This window comes from Corapipo altera, unplaced genomic scaffold (genome assembly GCF_003945725.1).
Source record: "Corapipo altera isolate COAL_440 unplaced genomic scaffold, ASM394572v1 23b, whole genome shotgun sequence".
In the NCBI taxonomy this organism is placed as follows: Eukaryota; Metazoa; Chordata; class Aves; order Passeriformes; family Pipridae; genus Corapipo; species Corapipo altera.
Genome location: NW_020884885.1, coordinates 14560738 through 14580716, shown reverse-complemented (window position 1 = coordinate 14580716; position 19979 = coordinate 14560738). Strand labels below are relative to the sequence as shown.

At 37.2% G+C, this 19979-nt stretch overlaps 1 protein-coding gene across 5 annotated transcripts in view; it reads left to right on the top strand.

Moving 5' to 3' along the window:
- PDHX (pyruvate dehydrogenase complex component X) overlaps nucleotides 1–16451 on the top strand; it is a 36916-nt gene extending 20465 nt beyond the window's left edge. For all 5 annotated transcript variants that reach the window (XM_027641760.1, XM_027641765.1, XM_027641763.1 and 2 more), the window contains 6 exons: nucleotides 2825–2999; nucleotides 5025–5172; nucleotides 6863–6921; nucleotides 10505–10663; nucleotides 12888–12952; nucleotides 14930–16451. In XM_027641760.1, the coding sequence (XP_027497561.1) occupies nucleotides 2825–2999; nucleotides 5025–5172; nucleotides 6863–6921; nucleotides 10505–10663; nucleotides 12888–12952; nucleotides 14930–15194 (871 nt within the window). In that variant the 3' untranslated portion in view covers nucleotides 15195–16451. The remainder of the gene's footprint in view (nucleotides 1–2824; nucleotides 3000–5024; nucleotides 5173–6862; nucleotides 6922–10504; nucleotides 10664–12887; nucleotides 12953–14929) is intronic.
- Nucleotides 16452–19979: the final 3528 nt, after the last annotated feature.

The following is a 19979-nucleotide window of genomic DNA, read 5'->3' as shown; positions in this document are numbered from 1 at the left end:
GGCAGCTTTTTTTTTATTATTTCTAAGCAAAATCCTTTGCTTTCTTCAAAAACATACTAGAAAACTGATGGGTCATTACCAAGTAATTCACAAATTCTGTCGAAGATTGTACCATGCTTCTACTCATCAGCTCAGACACTGTGTTTGGGGGAGCTATGTTAAAATTGATTGCTACAGACCACTCCTGTCCTTTCCCATCCTATTTAGTGATCTAGGGATTTATAAATGCAGCCATGAAAAGGTGGGGAGGCTAGTTACAAAGAACTGTGTTTTTCTGAGGCCGTGTTCCTCCCATCAGTGCCTTCCTACCAGCTCTTGTTAAGTTAGTGTGGTTTGGGATCTCTGCTCAGACATTTTCAGCTTGCAAATAAAGCACAGTGCAGAGATGCAGTGCTGTTTTTCTGGAGATCATGTTCATGTGTATGTGTTGGGTACAGCAGGATCTCTGCTGTGTGCAGTTGAGGAATGAGCTCTTTCTATAATGCAAATAGGGCAATAAGTCTGATTCCTAAAAGTTTGATGTGTAGCTTTCTCTGCTCACTGTTTTCCTTCTTCCAGGATATCTTGTAGGAATTGAGTAAAGAGATGTGCATATGAGAGGGCATGAGGACAGTTTAGTAACATTAACTGCCACCAGAGGAGGCTTGTGTCAATCCATACATCTCTTGTTGCACCTTGGATTCTTAGTGATTTTTAGGTGTCCATTTCAAGCAAAGTATATTTGGAATGCAAAATACTCAGTTTATTGTCACTGTTTTTTGGATTTTTGCTAACGTGACTCTGTAAAAGACAATACACTTCTGGAGTAGTGGTAAACTGAAGTGTAACAGAGTTGCCAGAATCTGCATACTTCTAATAATAACAATTTGATAAAGCATATTTTTGTTTAATAAATGTTTATTAGGTTGTGGTATCTTTTCTGGGGAGCAGACTGCTCTTTCATGTTTGTTACCCCCCTCTCTCTCATCATTCTCTCTCGCTATCCTGTGTTGTTAGAAGTTTATAGACTTGTTGGAAAGATGTGACCAACCCTTGCTTTTCCAGTTCTAATAAAGTATCTATTTGCCTGACTTGTACTAAAACCTGTTTAATCTTATTTGGTTTGATGTCTCCTCCAACTTTACTTGTATTCAGGCCTGCAGTATTGCAACCATGACAGTCATAACGTTGCTGTACCTGTTTTTCCTAATCAGTTAAATGATGTGGAATTGCGGGGGGGGGGAGGGAAGTCTATTCATATGTATGTGTAATAAATGTTTATGAATTTTGATTTTTATATGTATATTTTGTACATATTTGTATGTAATGCTCACAAATGAGTTTCAAAAAGTCTTGAGTGAATCTTCTAAAAATAAGCTCAATTTTGGCAATACATTTTTCAGTTAACACACTAAAAGCCACCAAAACCAGATTCTCTTATGACTGCCAAGTTAAAACCCTTAATTAATTTTTGGTAGCTTCTAATGTGTTAACTAAAAAAGTTGCATTATGTCACGCAGTTACTTTTTTGTTTCAAATTATAATGGTAGGGAATGATTTTTATTCTATGAAATCTAGTTTTTTTCCCTGATATAGTAGTGGTGTTAAATACTAAACACTTAATTTTAAAACAAATTTTGGCTAGCATGTTAATGTGGGAAAACAAGTAACAATTTTTAATTATGTCAAATTATATTTTGAGCTCAGGTTTTATTTTTAATATTGTTTGCTGAAGCAAAAAATCATTTGTTGAGCTAAAAATAAATTGAAGCAAGTCAGCAATTGATAAAATGCAGTATGTAGAACATACTGTTTCGATTTTCAGTTCTCGGTGCTGGAGTGCTACTTTTTAAGAAGAACTAAGAATGCATAATGTTCTGAGATTTTGTTCTTTCTACATTTAATTTAATGAATAAATTTAATAACAAACTCTCGGCTGTCACTTAAGAAGAGACTCTCACTCAAACAGTAATCCACTGAAATTAGACAGCTTTATTTAGTACTTATGACTTGTGTTTCAAAACTATGGTAGGGTTGTAAAGAGTCTGATTTTTAATTTGTTTTTAATTTTCTCTGCCAATTTATGGAGCATGCTGCTTTATAAATACAGTGTACCTGCAGTAGATGTAGTATCATGGTTTAAGATGGGAGTTACTCATATCTGTCATAATGTGCCCAAAAGAGGGAAATGTTGTGGTGGTAGCTATGAAATCCTGGGATAATAGAGTAGGCAAGGTTCAACCAGACCTGGGACTGTTTAGATGTTACCCAGGTTTTGGCTTTTTTTCTCTAGTGTGGTGCTGTCTTTCACATGGCTTACAGAGTATGGACCTGTTTGCCATCTGTACTTGACTGTATGGCAGAAGGGTACAGAGAAATGAGTGATTAAATTTATTACTTAATTTTCAATTAGCACTAAGTAATTACATTAAATTCATATTATTACAAATATAACAGATGAAACAACTTTTACTTCAGACTTTATAGCCTGAATAAGTGTACTGTCTTATTTAGAAGAATTGTTAGTGCAATTCACAAATCACTTTGTACACTCACAGTTACTAATGATGATTGTTATGCTTCTCTAACACAAATGTTTTCTGTTACTGCATATTCAAGCCCTTTTATTCATAGAAGTTAATGAGAATATACTAAGAAGAACTACAAAAATAACATAAAATTAATATCAGTTAATAATAATCACCTTCTTTATGTTTGGTTTGGCAACAGAAATTTAAATGTACAGAAGTGGCTAATTAGTTAGAATAAGTGATGGAATAGTAATACTTAGGGACTTATTAAATAGTTTCTTTGTTGTCAATATTTCACTGTGTTTAATCACCAGGGACGCTCTCAAACTTCTGCAAGAGAAGCAGAAGGGTAAACCCACTGAACTGAAACCTATGGTTTCTCCAGCTCCTCTCCAGCCTGCTGCAGTGCCTTCTGCTTCGCCAGCAACAGCTGCTTATCCAAGGCCAGCAGTTCCACCAGTTTCCACGCCAGGACAACCTGCTGCTCTGGTAACACTCCTGTTAAGATTTCAGCATTCCTACAGCTGAATAGTGCAATGGCTGCTTAAGTAACTCTATGAGATTTCTAGAACTGGAGAGAGAGAGGAAACTAAGGCCACCCAGATGGCCTTAGAAAGCCCAGTCATGTGCAGTTGTTAGTAATTTTCAGGGATCCTAAAGCAGTGTAATTCAAACTGTGAAGTTCATGAAATTATGGCCTGCATAGTGCTTTGTGTAGCTTGCAAATTGAAGCCATGGAAAAACTTACACTACAGGCCTTGGAAATGGAAAAGTCAGAGAGGCAGCAGTTTTATTTCAGTCCCCAAACAAGATGCCACTACTTTGCAAATCAACAATATTCTCTTTCCCTCAATCACTACAGGATCAGTATGTGAATGCCTATTTTCAAACTTGGAGAAACTAGAATCATGATTTATTTTTACTGTACTTCATTCATTTGCTTTCCGGCAAGATGTAAATGCCCATTGATGAGTTGTCAAGATATGAGCAAGGAGAGGGCTTAGTGATTGCTTTGAAGAGTGATGTTGCAAACTTTAGCACCTAAATACAGTTTCTATGTTAAATTGAAGTGTTAGAAATACCAGAAATTATTTTTAAGAATAAATCATAGAATCACCTGGGTTAGAAGGGGCCTCTGAGATCATGAAGTCCAACCCTTGGTCTACTACCACCATGGTTACTAGACCATGGCACTAAGTGCCACATCCAGCCTCATCTTAAATACCTTCAGGGACAGAGAATCCACCACTTCCCTGGGCAGCCCATTCCAATGCCTGATTACTCTCTCTGTAAAGAATTTCCTAATATCTAACCTAAACCTCCCCTGGCAGAGCTTAAGACCATGCCCTCTTGTCTTACTGATAGCTGCCTGGGAGAAGAGACCAACCCTCACCTGGCTACAACCTCCTTTCAGGGAGTTGTAGAGAGTGATGAGGTCTCCCCTGAGCCTCCTCTTCTCCAGGCTAAAAAACCCCAGCTCCTTCAGCCTCTCCTCACAGGACTTGTGCTCGAGTCCCTTCACCAGCCTCGTTGCTCTTCTCTGGACTTGCTGAAATAGATGTCAGTAGAAATGGAAAAGCTTTTGTGAAAATTTTCTGGCTCTAGAACTAGATTTGATGTATCTTCTTAGGCTGAAGTTTACAATGTACCTACAATTCATAATATTCAGAAAATGTTGCCTTTTTTTTTTTGCACTGTACAAGGAACCAAACAAAGAACACAGAAGCTCAAACTTGGATATTTTTCTATTACAGAATAAAACATTTCCATGATTGCACCGGAACATACATATTGCAGTTTGTTGTGTGTTGAGGACTGTTCAGTATGCACTTAGGATTCTATGACTCCTTGTATGTTCAGGTGATACATGTTAAAGATTAGGTACACGAAGTAATGTTTTACAGAATCGCTTATTTTCTTGCTTTTTGTAGTCACTGGTATTTCAAGAGATTTCTTGCAAGTTGACTTGCTTCTGTGAAGAAGCTGGCTATTGAAACATTATTGAATGTATCTGGAAAGAGGAAGAAAAATAACAAAAAAGATACAGTAAAGCCTGTCTTAAGGAACCACTCACGGAACTGAAAAAGCAGTAGCTTACTGAGGAAATATTCTATTATATTTTAAGTGAAACCAAGTATAATCTGAGCAATATGCCAAGTCTGGGCAGATAAAATAGTGCTTATATACTCTGGTTGAAAATTAATGCCTCAGCATTTGGATTTTTGGGGGTTTTTTTTGGTTTTTTGAAAGAGGATTCATTCTATACTGTAAAATGAAACTATTGTGTAAAATCTGTTATGTTGATCCCACTTAGGAGGAACAGACTAGAACACTCAATGGTCTTAATCATATTAATTTCAGTAGTTGGAATGTATCGCTTTTGAATACTTAGGGGATGTTTTAAGTGAGCAGTAGTCACTGATGGTAACACATAAATGCTGGAGTACTGTTTCAGGAGAGGGGAAGTATGTTTGCTCTCTTGATAATTAATATCCAGCATATGATTTCTTTCAGGGCACATTCACAGAAATCCCAGCTAGCAACATCCGAAGAGTTATTGCTAAGAGATTAACAGAGTCTAAAACTACGATACCTCATGCATATGCTGCTGCTGACTGTAACATTGATGCTGTTTTGAAATTAAGAAAACAATTGGCCAAAGGTTAGTAGTTTAACTGATTCACTATAACATGTACTACTAATGAAGAGTTTGTTTTGTTTACATAAACTTCCCCAGGAGGTGTAGATTTTTGCATAGGCAGATGACTGTGCATTGAAATAATTTTTTTTGGTGTTCTTTGTGTTGGACTCAAACTGTAGTTCCCTGTGATTATTGAACTGGACAACTTTTAGGATAAGATATAGGAAGATAGAAGTGTTACTTTACCAACTTACACAGCACTCTGTAGACATCTGCGGTTTGGCACAGGACTACACATTGTCCAGTAGGTTTTTGTTTCCTTCCATCCAGATGCTGCAATATTTACTTCTTAATGGTTAAAATCTCAATTTATTCATGTGAAAGATAATAAGGGAAGCTTCAAATTAAAACACGTTTGTGCTCTGTACTTCTAGGTACAATAACAAAATTTAGTTTTGCTGACCTCTTTGTGGAACTAACTGGGAAAGGAAAGCTAATGCATCCTTCTCAAATTATGAGTGAGAATGACTTTGTCCATGGTGAGCAAAGAAAGTGAGTTTTAGTACATGCCAGCCAATGCTTGGTAAATTCTTCTAGAAGGCAAAGTAATGGTATTAGTGTGAAGGAAGCAGGGTTTTCTCTTTCACTGAAATTTATATACATGCTTAAAGCTTATGTTAAACTATTAGAATAGAAATCTGTCCCACAGAAAACTGAATTATTTTAAATATACACTGAGAATTAGATTAAAAACTATAAATGTCAATATATATGTGTGTGTGTGTAAATTCCAATTTTCATGTGTCCAGTGTGTCTTATTTATACAGAAGTGCTTATGTATAAGATCAAGAAGGTAATATTTCCTTTTTAATCTCAGCTCCTGTTCACTAAAGTGACTTACTTAGAAAGAGTTCTTAAAGTTTAAGATATAATAAAAAAATTACTTTCTTTTGGCTAAAAATGTTTTTGTTTTTACAAAAATTAGCAATTACTAAAATTCCATGTACCATGCAATAGGATGCTTTAATAGTTTCAAAATTAACTTTGCAAACTAGAATCTTCTTTCCCAAATCTCAGTTCAGCAAAGTATGTATGACATGCATTTAAAAAAATAAACAATAATTTTTCAAGAGTACACTCTTCGGGCAGGTAGTTCATTTTCATGCAAAATATCACAGAAGTGGGTTTTCCTTAGTGTCTTTTTCGTTTAGAACTTGTATTTAGTTGGATAAAAATCCTGAATGAAAGTTCTTTACTTTACATCATAATCTCCTGAATTTAAATGATTTTTATTATATTTAAAAATATTTGGTCAATACACTGAATTTAGTGTTTAGGAAGTGGCTCTAATTTAATGGTTATTGAAGATACTAAACCAAAACCTGTGGAAACCCTTTAGGAAAGCTCTCCCTTTTACTCTTCTGTTTTTCTCCTGCCTTCCACAGTGAGCAGCTGCCTGGTGCTTAGTTGCCACCTGGGATTAAACCGTGACGCACCTTCACTTATCTCCTGAACTACTTGCAGAGGCTACAGATTTTTTTGGAGATAATTTTTCTTCACAGAAAAGCTGGATTAAACTGTTGCAAAAATGCACTGCTTGTTTTTGCCTCTCTAGCATCTTCATTCCCTCTGATGCCAAAACTTGAGTACTGATAAACAAATCTTAGGAGCAATAATTGTTGTCTTTTTTCTTTTCCTTTTCTTTTTGCAGATGACATTAAAGTATCTGTAAATGATTTTATTATTAAGGCAACTGCAGTTACTCTGAAGGTAAGCAAATAATTGACTTCTAAAATATATTTTTGATAGTCAACTGCCAAGGAGGCAAAAGTATTTTGTGAGCCTCTGTGGAGATATGAATGTGATCATAGCAAAGTTGGTAATTCTGTATTGCTTATTGTCAGGTTTTTTAGGTCTCCAGATAAAATTCTCTGCACTGTCTTTGCTGTGAACTGAAAACAATGAGAACTTCTTAGTAAAGGTCCACATACTATAGTTAACAGCTGTACATAACGGTAGTTGCTTTGTCAGCAGACTAAAGCAATGATCAAATCTTCTGTTCTTTGTTGCATCTTATTTCTCTTACAGTTATAAACAAATATTTATCTAAGTCTTATACCAATCTTGTGCATACCTCAGATGTATTCTGATGGCATGTTCAGTGACACCTGTTTTGAAATAAAAGTTCTTCAGGCAACCAGTCTTTCCTCATTGCCAAGAATTATTGTTGTTCCCTTTGTCAATGTAAAAATTAAATGATTGTTATACATCCTGAAGTTAAAATTTAAATTTCATTAGTATCTCCTTAATCCATGCCAAGCTACAGAGGCATTACAGTAACCATAAGCTATTTGTGTGTTCTCTGTGTAGACCTGGATACATTGCCGTCCAATTTGTGTCCATTGCTCTGCTTGGAAAGCATTCCCAGTACCACTTAATTTCTTGAAACTAAAATGTTACAGAGATACTTCTTTAGGAGAACTCCCATGCTTTGGAACTGCCTCCTCTTAGTCCAGGTTGTCTCAAATATAATCACTTGGAAAACATAATGTAAAATTAATCTTATTACCAAAATTAAGAAAAGAAAGAACCATTATGGTTTCACTTAGGTGTGGAAGGTGTTTGAAGGGGGGTTGGTTTTTATTCAGTTTGCACTTATTTTAAAATTAAGTCATAGGGGGGAGCTTTGACCAACCTGAAAGCCAGGAAGATTCAGGAGGAAATAGTGTCTTTTAGTGATCACTAATAGCTGGAATGTAGAAAGATAATTAAGGGGGACACACACTTGATCCTTAAAACTGTCCTGTGGAGTTTACCCTTGTCATCAGGGCAACGTACTAATGTGTTACAAGGAAGGAATGCAGATTTTGAAGCAGTTTGGTATTGCCATGAATTTGTTTCCTATACTTTCTTAAATGCACAGTGATGGCACCTTCTAGTATATGATAAATGCCTAGAAAAGCTAGACTTTTCTTATGTCAATGCATCATTTGAGCAGCCGTTTCTGAAGGCTACTGTTTTAACTATTTAAAAGCTGAGGGAGGAAGTTACGTTTAAGTTGGGGAACTATTCCTGTTCTCATGGATGTATGGAATTAGAAGAGAGTGCTGGACTTGAATGGACTTGACAGATTTCTAGTCCAACCTGTTCTTAATAGTAACATATAATAGTAAGAGCTATAGATTAATGTATAATTGCAATCTGGACAGAAAATATACAGGATACTAGGCAGTTTCATAAGTAAGTGCCTGAGAGAAATTCTGGGCGTTAGCTAGACTAGAAAAAAACTCCGCAAGTGACTCAAGACCAGAAACAGAAGGAGGGGCTAAATGTGTGCTGTGCTTTTGTTAGATGTGTACATAGCAAGAAGCTTCTTTTTGTGGCCCAGTGAAACCTTACATGAAAATGGTAGCATCCAGAATTTACTGTGAACTGCTAAGTGTGAGCATGGCATGACAGATTTCTGCACCAGAGAACAGGTGAGAGGAACAGGAGGCAGAGAGCAAGAGGAATGAAATATTAGGTTATGTGTTTTCTTTTCTGAGTGGGTTGTTAGATTGTTTTTTAGGGGACATTAATATTGTGTCGATATGGAAGTAACAATTAATTATTCTATCCTATTGCTTTGTCACAAGTCTGTGCTAGCATTTGTTTGACTATTAAAATAATAACTTTAAAAAACCCAAACAGATTTAACTCAGTATATATCAGGAAGCAAGTTCATGATCAGGCTCATGTCTCAGCTATTTTCTGTCATCATTTCAGAAAAAGATGTGGGCTACTTGTTTAAAAAAAGAAAACTCACTTCCATATACACCTCCCCACCCTGAAATTTGGTGATGTAAATGCATCTGCAAGTTTAAATTCAAGGCAGCTTTATCGACTCTTTTCTGGGCACTACTCAATCCATATTTTATTAATATTTTCTTCCTGAACAATGAAAAATATGCTCTCCTAGCTTTAATGAGCCAACTGCAGCTGGCTTGACAGTTCACGATTGGTTGGCAAACACATCAAGATACTGCTTGTATCAGTTCTTTAACATGGCAAGCTTCTCCCTCACACCTGTAGGATCACAAGTCCAGTTATGAGTTCTGTGGTTTGGCTTGGTCTTGCCATTTGACAAATAGAATTTTCTGAATGTGCCAGTGGGCCCACCAGATGACAGCCCATTAGAGTAATTCTGTCTTTCTGGAACAAGGAACCATAAGTAAGGATGGAGGAAGGAGCTAAAGCTTCCAGGCTGATATCCTCAAGTGGTTGGGCTTAGTAACAATAGCTCTTATAGCAGCTGTCTTTTAAAAGTAAGTCTTCCATTGCTGAAGTGGCAAACTCTTTGTCCCTAGCATCTCTTTTGAATACCTGATATAGATAGTCATAATTGTACAGCACCTACTTGAGGGCATCTTACAAGTGTGTGTACTGTGGGACTTATGAAGTTTGTTCAGCTTCCAAAGAGTAGTACTAATACTTTTTTTTTTTAACTATACATTCTCGTGTTGAAGAATAGGAATCGAAGGTACTGTCACACCGCTTCTTCTAGGAGTGCAGTTAATTTAGATAAACAGAGATAGGTAGTGGAGTTAGTTTTGATAGATAGTAGAGTTACTTTTGATAATATGTCCCTCTCATGCTTTTTTCTGGGATACGTTCTTCACTAGGAAGTCAACTTCCAAATTCGTAATTTCATTAAGGTCATTAAATACTAATCTTGGAATTATTAGAAATAATTCCTTCACAGTATCTATGACCAGCTTACCTGAGGCTTCACCTATGCATTGGGATATTTTTTCCCCTGAGCTGTTTCAGCTTTACATGATAAACTCAAAAAACTCATGGAAATTATCAGTAAACATCTTAATTTTAATTGGTTTCACACAAAAAAAGGTCGGATGCATTTCAGGAGAACCTTATCTGAATAACAGTGCGTGTACCTGCAGCATATTCTATTTGTAGCTTGTTTTATTGAGAGTCAGGCTTGAGACACAAGTGGAAAACAACACTTGGGTATAGTAGGATGGCCACTTCAATGCTTTTTGATTCAACATAATTTGATTTATTTTGCGTAATTTCACTGCTTTGAAGCTTTACATGCTGAGAAACCATAGGGTGGTATCAATGAAGGAATTTGTATGGTTTTTTAAAATTTTTTTTGTTAATTTCTGGCCATTTCTGCCGTTTTCAGTTTCTGGAGCATACATTCGTAAATTTAAATAAAATAAGGGCAAGCTAATTAATTTGGTGAATGCCTGTACATAACTATGTGCCTTAATGCCCTTTTTCTTAACAGCTGATTACACCGTTGTTCTTTGAACAGCTGTCTCTTTTTTTTTATTCCCTGTCTACCTTTTAGCAAATGCCAGATGTGAATGTAACCTGGGATGGGGAAGGCTGCAGGCAGCTGCAGTCCATTGACATATCTATTGCCGTGGCAACAGACCGAGGTCTCATTACACCAATCATAAAAGATGTTGCTGCCAAGGGAATACAAGAAATTGCTGCCTCTGCAAAGGTAGGTCTTAAATGTGCAGTAGGCCGAGGAATAGAGTTGCTACACTGTTTTTTGTAGCAGAAAATGTAGCGTGACCCAGATACACATCAGTAATAGCAAATGCAGTGGGTCTAAAGCAGTGTCAGCATTACTTATACTTCAAAATTATTCCTAATTTTGCAACTCCACTTTTAATTAACAATATACGTTAGTCATCATGTTATTTAGTTGAATGATGGCTAGACTGCTTGAAAAATAAACCTGTACAGACTTTTGTAATTTTATGTAATTATGTTTGTGTAATCCTCATTAAAGCTAGATAATGTTAATTTCAGTAGTATTTCCGGTCTTTGGATTTGTGATTTTGGTTTTTTGGTGTTTTTTCCCCCTTCCTTTCCCAGAAATTTGCTTGTATCTGTGTTACTCTCTTTACAATTATATTATGGAACCTATTTCTGTCTGCATTTTTTCAATATGCGATTCAGTTGAGGATGTCATCCTATAGATAACATTAAACTCCTCAGACTAATGAGCAGTACTTTACCTAGACCAGTGCCAGTGAGAGTGATCTGTGGCCATTGTTGCCAGACAGAGAAGGAGCATTTTGTGACAGGCAAAAGTACAATGAATGATGCAATGCCCCAACACAAACCTTTTTCTGTCACATAGTGAGTGCTAATCAAAGGCCCACAGCATCTGAGGAATGCAATGGGCATAAAACTGCTGCAAGGTCATAAAACTGTCCCCAGACTAGAAACCACTGCGCTGTGTAAATTCTTACCAAAACTACAGAAATCATATTAGTCTGTGTGTAGCAGAAAAAGGTGTGTCATACCACAAAACACTTATAATTGGATGTTTTAAACATTTTTCCAGCCCATATTGCTTACTTTATGTTGAATGTGTTGTAAAAACAATTCCTTTCACTAATATAATAGCCAGCAGAGGACAGTTAGCTGAGATTGATCTGAGATTAGTGATAGAATGATGAGAAGAAAAGCGTTATAAGAAGTAAAGTATGTCATGCTTTCCTTATCGTTCCCAATACCTGTAATACTGTGCAGTATTGAAAACCTCTCCTATCATAAATCACAGTGTTCTGTAGTTCCCATGATGGAAGTGCAATCTTGCATCATGTTTAATATGGCCATGATAAAATGAGCATTATCCTTCCGTTTCAAATGGAATACGTGTAACATAAGTCACACTACTCACTGTAAAAGACACTGGGTTACATAGATTGCAGATGTCCACACTAACACAGTTCTGCTTTTCACTTCTTCACTGAATTAGTGAAATAAATATGTAGCTGGCATGCACATGGGGGAGGCACAAACTAAACTGCAGCTGCCTCTCTGTCAGTCTCCCTGACAGTTTGGCAGGCACTTCCTTTGTGTAACTGCTTATATGTCCTCTTCTGCTGCATGTTAATTTTAACTTCTTTCCAGTTCGTGTACATCTTTGTACTATATTTTCATCATTCAAGTAATGCAATTGCACAAATGCATTACGCTTATATTGACCCTATTGTGTGTATGTTATTCCCATGGCTACTGTCTTCTGGTTCACTAATTGTTCAGAGACGAGTAAAAACCTAAAATATAATGCAGTGTGTCCTTGTAACTTGGACACCTTTATTATGAATTTAAAAGTTTTGTAAAACTCTGGTATCATCTTAGAACATAGTATAAACTTCTTGGGCTGTATTTGAACATTTCTTCAGTTGCATTTAGAAGTCTCACAACTTAAATAGGGATCACAGAGAGGGTGGTCTTAAAGGCACCCTTCAAAAGGTAGTTGAATACTTAGCTGGAAGAAATACATTCTTTCATTGTGGTAGAAAGTTCTGAAATGGTACATGTCAGTTTCTTTAAACAAGTCTGTTAAGAGGAATACTGTGATTTTGTCTCATCAGTATTTTGCTGGATAATCTGAAAACACTAGGGAGAATGGTGGTTCCATTTTGAAAATTGGAGCAACATTTTTTTTTTTTTTTGTAAGATGAGAGAACAGCTTTTATTGAACAGCCAGTGCTGTTGGGAAAATATGTTTTGTGTGCTAGTCTCTTTGCCATATTATTACAGATACAGCAGTGTTGCTGAGGTGCTTCCCTAAATCCAAAAGCAGATGACTTTTTAATGTCTGTATGGTATTTAAAATGTCTTACTGATGTAAAAAGAATTTGTCTATTACAACACGCTATTTTTTTTTCTCTATCTCTTTTTCTTCTTTCATTTTTTTTTAGGCTCTAGCAAAGAAGGCTAGAGATGGAAAACTGTTACCAGAAGAGTACCAGGGAGGATCTTTTAGGTAAAACTCTCTAGCAGCATTTAATACACGCAGCATGGGTTCAGAACTGTTTTATCCTCACTATTCCACTGTGTTTTAATGCATTGCTTTTAAAGTCTTCCTTCACGTAGGATGAAACTTCATTTGATGATTCCGAGGGCCAAACATACACTGTCTTGTATCAGGGCAAAGTGATTATCTTGGTTCGGGTTAATTTAATTTGCACTTGACACTGGTGATGCCACAGCTTGAGTATTGTGTTCAATTTTGGCCACTTCCCCCAAGAAAGACACTGAGGTGCTGGAGCAAGTCCAGAGAAGGGCAAGAATGCTGATGAAAGGTCCAAAACACAAGTCTTGCAAGGAGCAGCTGGAGAAGCTGGGGTTCTTCAGCTTGGAGAAAAGGAGGCTCAGGGGGAACCTTATCACTCTCTACAATTACCTGAAAGGAGGTTGCAGTGAGGTGACGGGTGAGGAAAATGGCCTGAAGTTTCCTCAAGTGAGAAAATGGCCTGAAGTTGTACCAGGAGTAATTTATATTGGATATTAGGAAAAATTTCTTCATGGAATGAATTGTCAAGTGTTGGAACAGGCTACCCAGGGAAGTGGTTGAGTCACCATCCCTCGAAGTGTTCAAAAAGCATGTCCATATGGCACTTAGGGACATGTTTTAGTGGCAAGCATGGTGCTGCTGCCAGTTGATGGTTGGATTTAATCCTAAAAGTCTTTTCCAACATGGTTCTGTGATTCCAGAAGTGGATGCAGTATTCCAGGTGGGGTCTCACCAGAGCAGAGTGGCAGAATTACTTCCCTTGACCTGCTGGTCACACTGCTTTTGATGCAGCCCAGGATACAGTTTGCCTCCTGGCTGCGAGCATGCACTGCTGCCTCATGACCAGCTTTTCATCCACCAGCACTCCTGAGTCCATCTCTTCAGGGCTCCTCTTGATCAGTTCACCCCCCAGACTGTATTGATATCAGGGGTTACTATGAGACTCAGGTGCAGCACTTAGCACTTGGCCTTGTTGAACCTTATGAGTTTCCCATGAGCCCAGTTCTTGAGCTTGTCCAGGTCCCTCTGAATGACATCCCATCCCTCAGGTTTGTCAACCACACCACTCAGCTTGGTGTCATCTTCCAATTTGCTGAGAGTGCACTCTATCCTGCCATCTGTGTCACTGATGAAGACATTACACAGCACTGGTCCCATGAGGGTCACAACTTATCACACACAGGTTGACCAGAGAGGTGATAGATGCCCCATCCTAGAAACATTCAAGGTCAGGTTGGAGGGGGCTCTGAGCAACTTGATCTAGTTGAGGATGCTCCTGCTCATTGCAGGAGGAGCTGGGCTAGATGACCTTTAAATGTCCCTTCAAACCCAAACTATTCTATTATTCTTTACAGTTTAATTGCTTTTCCACTCTTTGCCATAATTATAACCCAAAGGAGGAAATGGTGTGTCAGCTTTCTCAACTGACAATCTGTCACAAAAGAGTCCAAGCCTTTCCTTATATACCATTTCACAGTTGGTGACACAGACAGAAATGTTCAGGGGAGAAAGGCACAATGACGCTTTCCTGTGCTAGAGTGATACCTGGATGCCCAAATTGTGTCACCTGGTGGATATCAGCAGCCATTCTAACTTGAAGTTGTGAGATTCAGTCTAGAAGACATTTGACTTGGAACAGGGATAGGCAAAGTGTATTTAAAGTCATCGCTTTGCTGGCCTTCCTTCTGCCTTTAGTGTGTGCTGTGCAGGAATATATCACTGTAAAGAAACTGGACTTTTAAAAAGGTGCATTATTTGTAATTGCAAAAATCCCAAACTCTTGAGAGTCTAAACATGCTCAACTGAAAACAGTTCAGATCTATTTTTAACTTAATGGGTTTTGCCTTAGAAGAGATTTAGATCATAGTACTCATTGAATATAGATTATTTCTTCTAGGGAATATGCAATTTCTGATGTTACTGATAACTCTTTTCTCTTTCATTCAGTATCTCCAATCTGGGCATGTTTGGCATCAGTGGTTTCACTGCAGTCATAAACCCTCCTCAGGCCTGCATCCTAGCTGTGGGCCGAGCAAGACCAGAGCTCAGGATTGTGGAAGATGAAGAAGGGAATGAGAAACTTGAACAGCATCAGCGCATGACAGTGACTCTTTCAAGTGATGGTCGAGTGGTGGATGATGAACTGGCTTCCAAGTTTCTGGAGACCTTGAAAGCCAACATAGAGAATCCAATACGACTTGCCTTATGTTGAACTTGATGAAGATTGCTTCCTGTTTTGACAACATAGATAACAATTATATACTTAGGGTTGTTTTTCTGTATAGATGAGTAAATAGCTGGGAACGGACAGTTAAAAATATTTAAATTATGAATTAATATGAAACACTTAAGTTTCATGCTTTTAGTCTTCTGTAATGACCAGGTTTTATACTGTAAAGCTAAAAGACTTTAAAGTTAACTTACTACATTTCTTTAAACTTTTAGTACCAATGGCAAATGTTTGCATAGGAAAGTCAATCTCGTCTGTAAAGAAAAACTCAATAAAACTTTATGGAATTTAAAAGGAAATAATAGAATAATTTGGGTTGGAAGAGACTTTTAAGGGTCATCTAGTCCAGCTTCCCCTGCAATGAGCAGAGACATCTTCAGAGCCCTGTCCAACTGACCTTGAATGTTTCCAGGGATAGGGCATCTACCACCTCTCTGGACAACCCGTGTTTCACCACCCTCATTGCAAAAATCTTCTTCCTTATATCTAGTTTGAATCTACCCTTTTTCAGTTTTAAACCATTACCCTTTGTCCTATTGTAACAGGTCCTGCTAAAAAGTTTGTTCCCATCTTTCTTAGAAGCCCCCTCTAAGTATTGAAAAACACACAAGTTAATTGTGCCAGCAGTGTTCTCATGGAGGTCCCAGTATGAAAGGTCAGATTTTGCACAGTGAATATTTGCTGATTAATGCTGTTCTTTGCATGTTTTGGATATAGATAAAAGTAGAAAGTGTTTCATCATCAGTTTATATTGAATTGTAACTCAGAGGCTCAAGTGCAGTGACCTGAAGTTTAAATTAACAGAAGTCAATTGGTATTTTTGTTATATGTAAATACGTATTGTATGTATTTGTTATGAAATAACTGTGTTTACAGGACCTCATGAGAATATAAATTGTCAGTAGAATTGTGGGAGTTTGTCTTGTTCTGGTTTGTGCAAGTACTTTTTTTTTAATGATTCGTAGGACTTAATTATGGCAGCAGCTCAACAAGTAACAAGCTAATTGCAAGACAAAATTTGTATTTAATACTGCATTGAGAGTTTTTGCTAAATGAGCTTACTTTCTTTAGCTTGTTCTGATATTGTAAATTTCATAGATTATTAATCTGACAGTCGGGAGAGATTTTGATTACCAGATCTAGTTTACTGTGCAGCAACAGACATACCCATTCTGTATTTCCAGGAGTTAATCACTGATAAACTGTATTAAAGATTGGGTGCTGAGGGTTAATTTGCAATTTGAAATGATTAACTGTTAATTTTTCCAAAGCTTTTTGTCAATCCCATATTACTTTGGGGAAAAAAACCCAATTTATATGTTTTCCTTACTGTACAAGAAGCTCTCATTATTTGCATAACTAAATCCGCTCTGCCCAAGGGATTTTGGAGACAAATTTAAAACCTGATATACTGCTTTTCATTTTTGTACATGGTGCTCTAGTGGTGCTGTGTGCTCCCCAGCATTGTATGTCCTGCTCCCACAGTTAAGGGCTGTGTGGCTGATGTTTGCAGCTGTAGTTTTACATGTGTGTATTCTCATAGTGGGAGTCAGTATTTTACTTCTGCTTTTAGCCACTGGAAGGCGCTGTTGTATGTAAGTATGCCGTGTCTCGTGTGGGTGCTCAGGCATCCATTGTGCTTTCCCTGCAGACAATGCAGCCTCTTCTGCAGGTTAAATAAACCTTTGTAACTTTTGAACTGGGCAGATCTCAGGAGGGCTAATACAGGCTTGAATTCCAGTTTCTTTACACCTGCTTGCTTGCCAGCGTTGTCAGTTGAAATGGATATGAGTCATCAGTCATCAGCCTGTGAAGGAAATGTATGGAATTCAGACATGTGATAGCAGTCAGGTCTCATTAATTCAGAGTAAGATTACTGTTTGATAACATCTTCAATTGAAACAGAAGTAAGACAACAAATACATACCCATGCAGATGAAAATTAAACGTTTGGTATCTTCTTGGTGATTTGGGGTAAAATGTCCTGGAAAGTGAATCATATGTGGTGGTTATGCTTACTTTTGAACCAAATTTGCCTCAAAGTAAAAATTTCAGAGATGAAAAATATAGCTTTTTATGTTTTATTCTTTCAAATGTCTCCTGTCAGGCTAAGGTAAGCTAAAAATACGATGAAGACATCTGCTTTCTTGAGTAATTTAGAAAAAAAAACTAAGGAGTATACTAATATCTGCTGGAATAGGAGATATTAGTGCCTTTAGGATACTTAATATCTTTATATCATTTTCCTTTGCAGGACGCATGATTAGAAAAAAATAAAGGGTAGCTGACAAATCTTGAACTCTGTCACACTTTAATCCCTAATTACACTGTCAGAATATTTGACTTTTGGGGATTTTTTTTTTCCTGCAATATATTCTTATGAAATAAAATTTCTATAACTTATCTTCCTGCTTGATACTGTATCCTGCACTCCAGGATACAGTGGACCCTTTTGGCTGCCAGTTCACACTGCTGACTCATTCAATGATGTTCTGTTCCATTTGTCCTTAAAATGTTGAAGGCATAGAGAGCAGATTCCTCTTAAATCAGTATGGCAATTGCGTCCATAAAAGAGTAAACAAAAAAAAATCCAGTCAGCTGAAAGTACCTTTCAGCATGTTCTTAGTTAAGTGTAAGTTTTAAACTTATAACCTCTGGGGATTTTTTTCTTTGTAGTCCTGCTTGAGTAAAGCAGGAGGATGTTCATGGTAGCCTGGTAGAGATGTGTAGAAACATGCTAATCTGTAAGTGTTCCAAGAAACACAGAAACCTAGGATTTGGGTGAAATCATGTGTGTTGATTAAACTGAGGTGAAAATCAGTTACTGGAAGCTTGACTGGCTACTTTGCACAGTTACTTTACAAAATCTGCCTAACCTGTGTCAGTGTAAAACCATCACTGTTTGCTTGAATTCAGTTTGCACTCCTTCCCTTTTACGTCAATTTTGCTTGAACTTAAAGTATCATAGTAGATAATTATTCCAATACAATAACTATATTGTTCTTCCCTTGCCCCACAATAGTGGTCCTACCTGGCAAGTTAAGCATTTGTGTCATTATGAGAAATAACGAGCTGGAAAATGACAGACTTTTGTGTTTGTTCAGTACCTGTCGTAAGGAAAATGATTCATGCTGTGTTAATGAATACCACTTTTTATCTCCTTAAAAGATTAGAGATCAAGGGAAGATTTTCTTTTATAACTTGGAAGTTTCTCTCACATGGGCTAGACCTAGATAGGAAGAAAGGGCAGCTGTGAACATTTTATTTCTGTTCACTGTTGTATGAAAAATATGCTGAATTGTTAGAGCAGGAGCTTTCCTCTCCTACATTTTTGTGATTTTTGTGTTTTCTATGTAACATTCATTACCACATGCTGTTCACTTCACTTGGCAAGGGATCCAAACAATTGAACCTTGTAGGATACTCTCCATTGACCTAGTGATCAATTAATTCCTGTTTCAGCTGCCTATCTTAAGAAAATAACTATGTTTCATTTTGAAACTTCAATGCACTTTTAATTTCTTCTCTGCCAAATAAATTATAAGCTTAAATATCCGTGGAGGGCGTTTGCTTGTGCAGATGCTCATACTTGCTGTGTCATGTCCCAGTCTCCATAAGCAGCATGCACTGATTTTTTTCTAGGTTTCAGCAGACAGTAGTACTCTGTTTCCTCTTCCTTGCATGGAGAATAGGAACTATAACAGATTCCTTGGTTGATCAGGAAAGGAACTCTTCTTACACTCTTCCAAAGTTTGAGAATTCTGGCTTACAGTGTAAATTTCACTCAATATTCTGAGTGCAATACATAACTTACTCACTTATTCTAGAATTCTAGGCAAGGATTCTAGAGCATCTTTACTATTCACTTTATATTACAAATAATGCACAGATTCAAATGAAAGTAACATTAATTTCTCCCCCCTTCCCCTAATATTTAGTAGTCTTTCCTCTCTCCATTCCTATTTTGAACCTACTATAGCTATCATAGTGTTCAAAGCAGGTGGTGTCTTAACCTTGTAACAAGGGCTAACGATTCAGAGCGACTCCCAATGTGGAGCAGAAGAAACATTTTGGGATATGCAAAGTTATCCTAAATAATTCTGTAAGGTACATCCTTGGCTGCTATTCATATATATTTGTATGCTATCTGACAGGCTTCAGCTACTCTGACAGCTGCAGGTGGAGGCTATAAAGAGAGGGTCCAGGCCCTCTTATTGAAGTGGATACTACTAATTAATAAAGGAGAAGAAATGTTATAATTGAAGTTGAGCTGTCGGGACTATCTCAAATATTATTCACATGGCTTAAATATTAAGTGTGATCTGAGCTGAGAGAGAGGCATTTTAGCCAAAGACTACATTTGGGCAGTTGCAGGAAAACATCTTTAATTTTGAAGACAATCCCTATTGTACAGCGTAGAAAAGAAAAAAGGAAGTCAAAAGAAAGTATTCTTCTTCATCTGTACTTGAACTCAACTTTCTTTGTGTAGGCATTATATCTATTTTATTGATTATCCAGGAGTGCCTGGATGTCTTTAAGCCATAAAGTACAAGCATGACCTCTATCCATGTAATTGGGTTAGGCATACTCTGAAGGAAATAATACTTCTAAATTTTAATATTCCGTGATGCATTTAAGAAAGGGGATTTTTCTTCTTGGACCTTCTTTTAAAAGAGGTACATGCTTTGCATGTGTGTGTGTGCCCGTGTGTAACCTCTGTACATGCCGGGATGGACTGGTAAAGAGGGACCAGCTGCTATTTCAGCC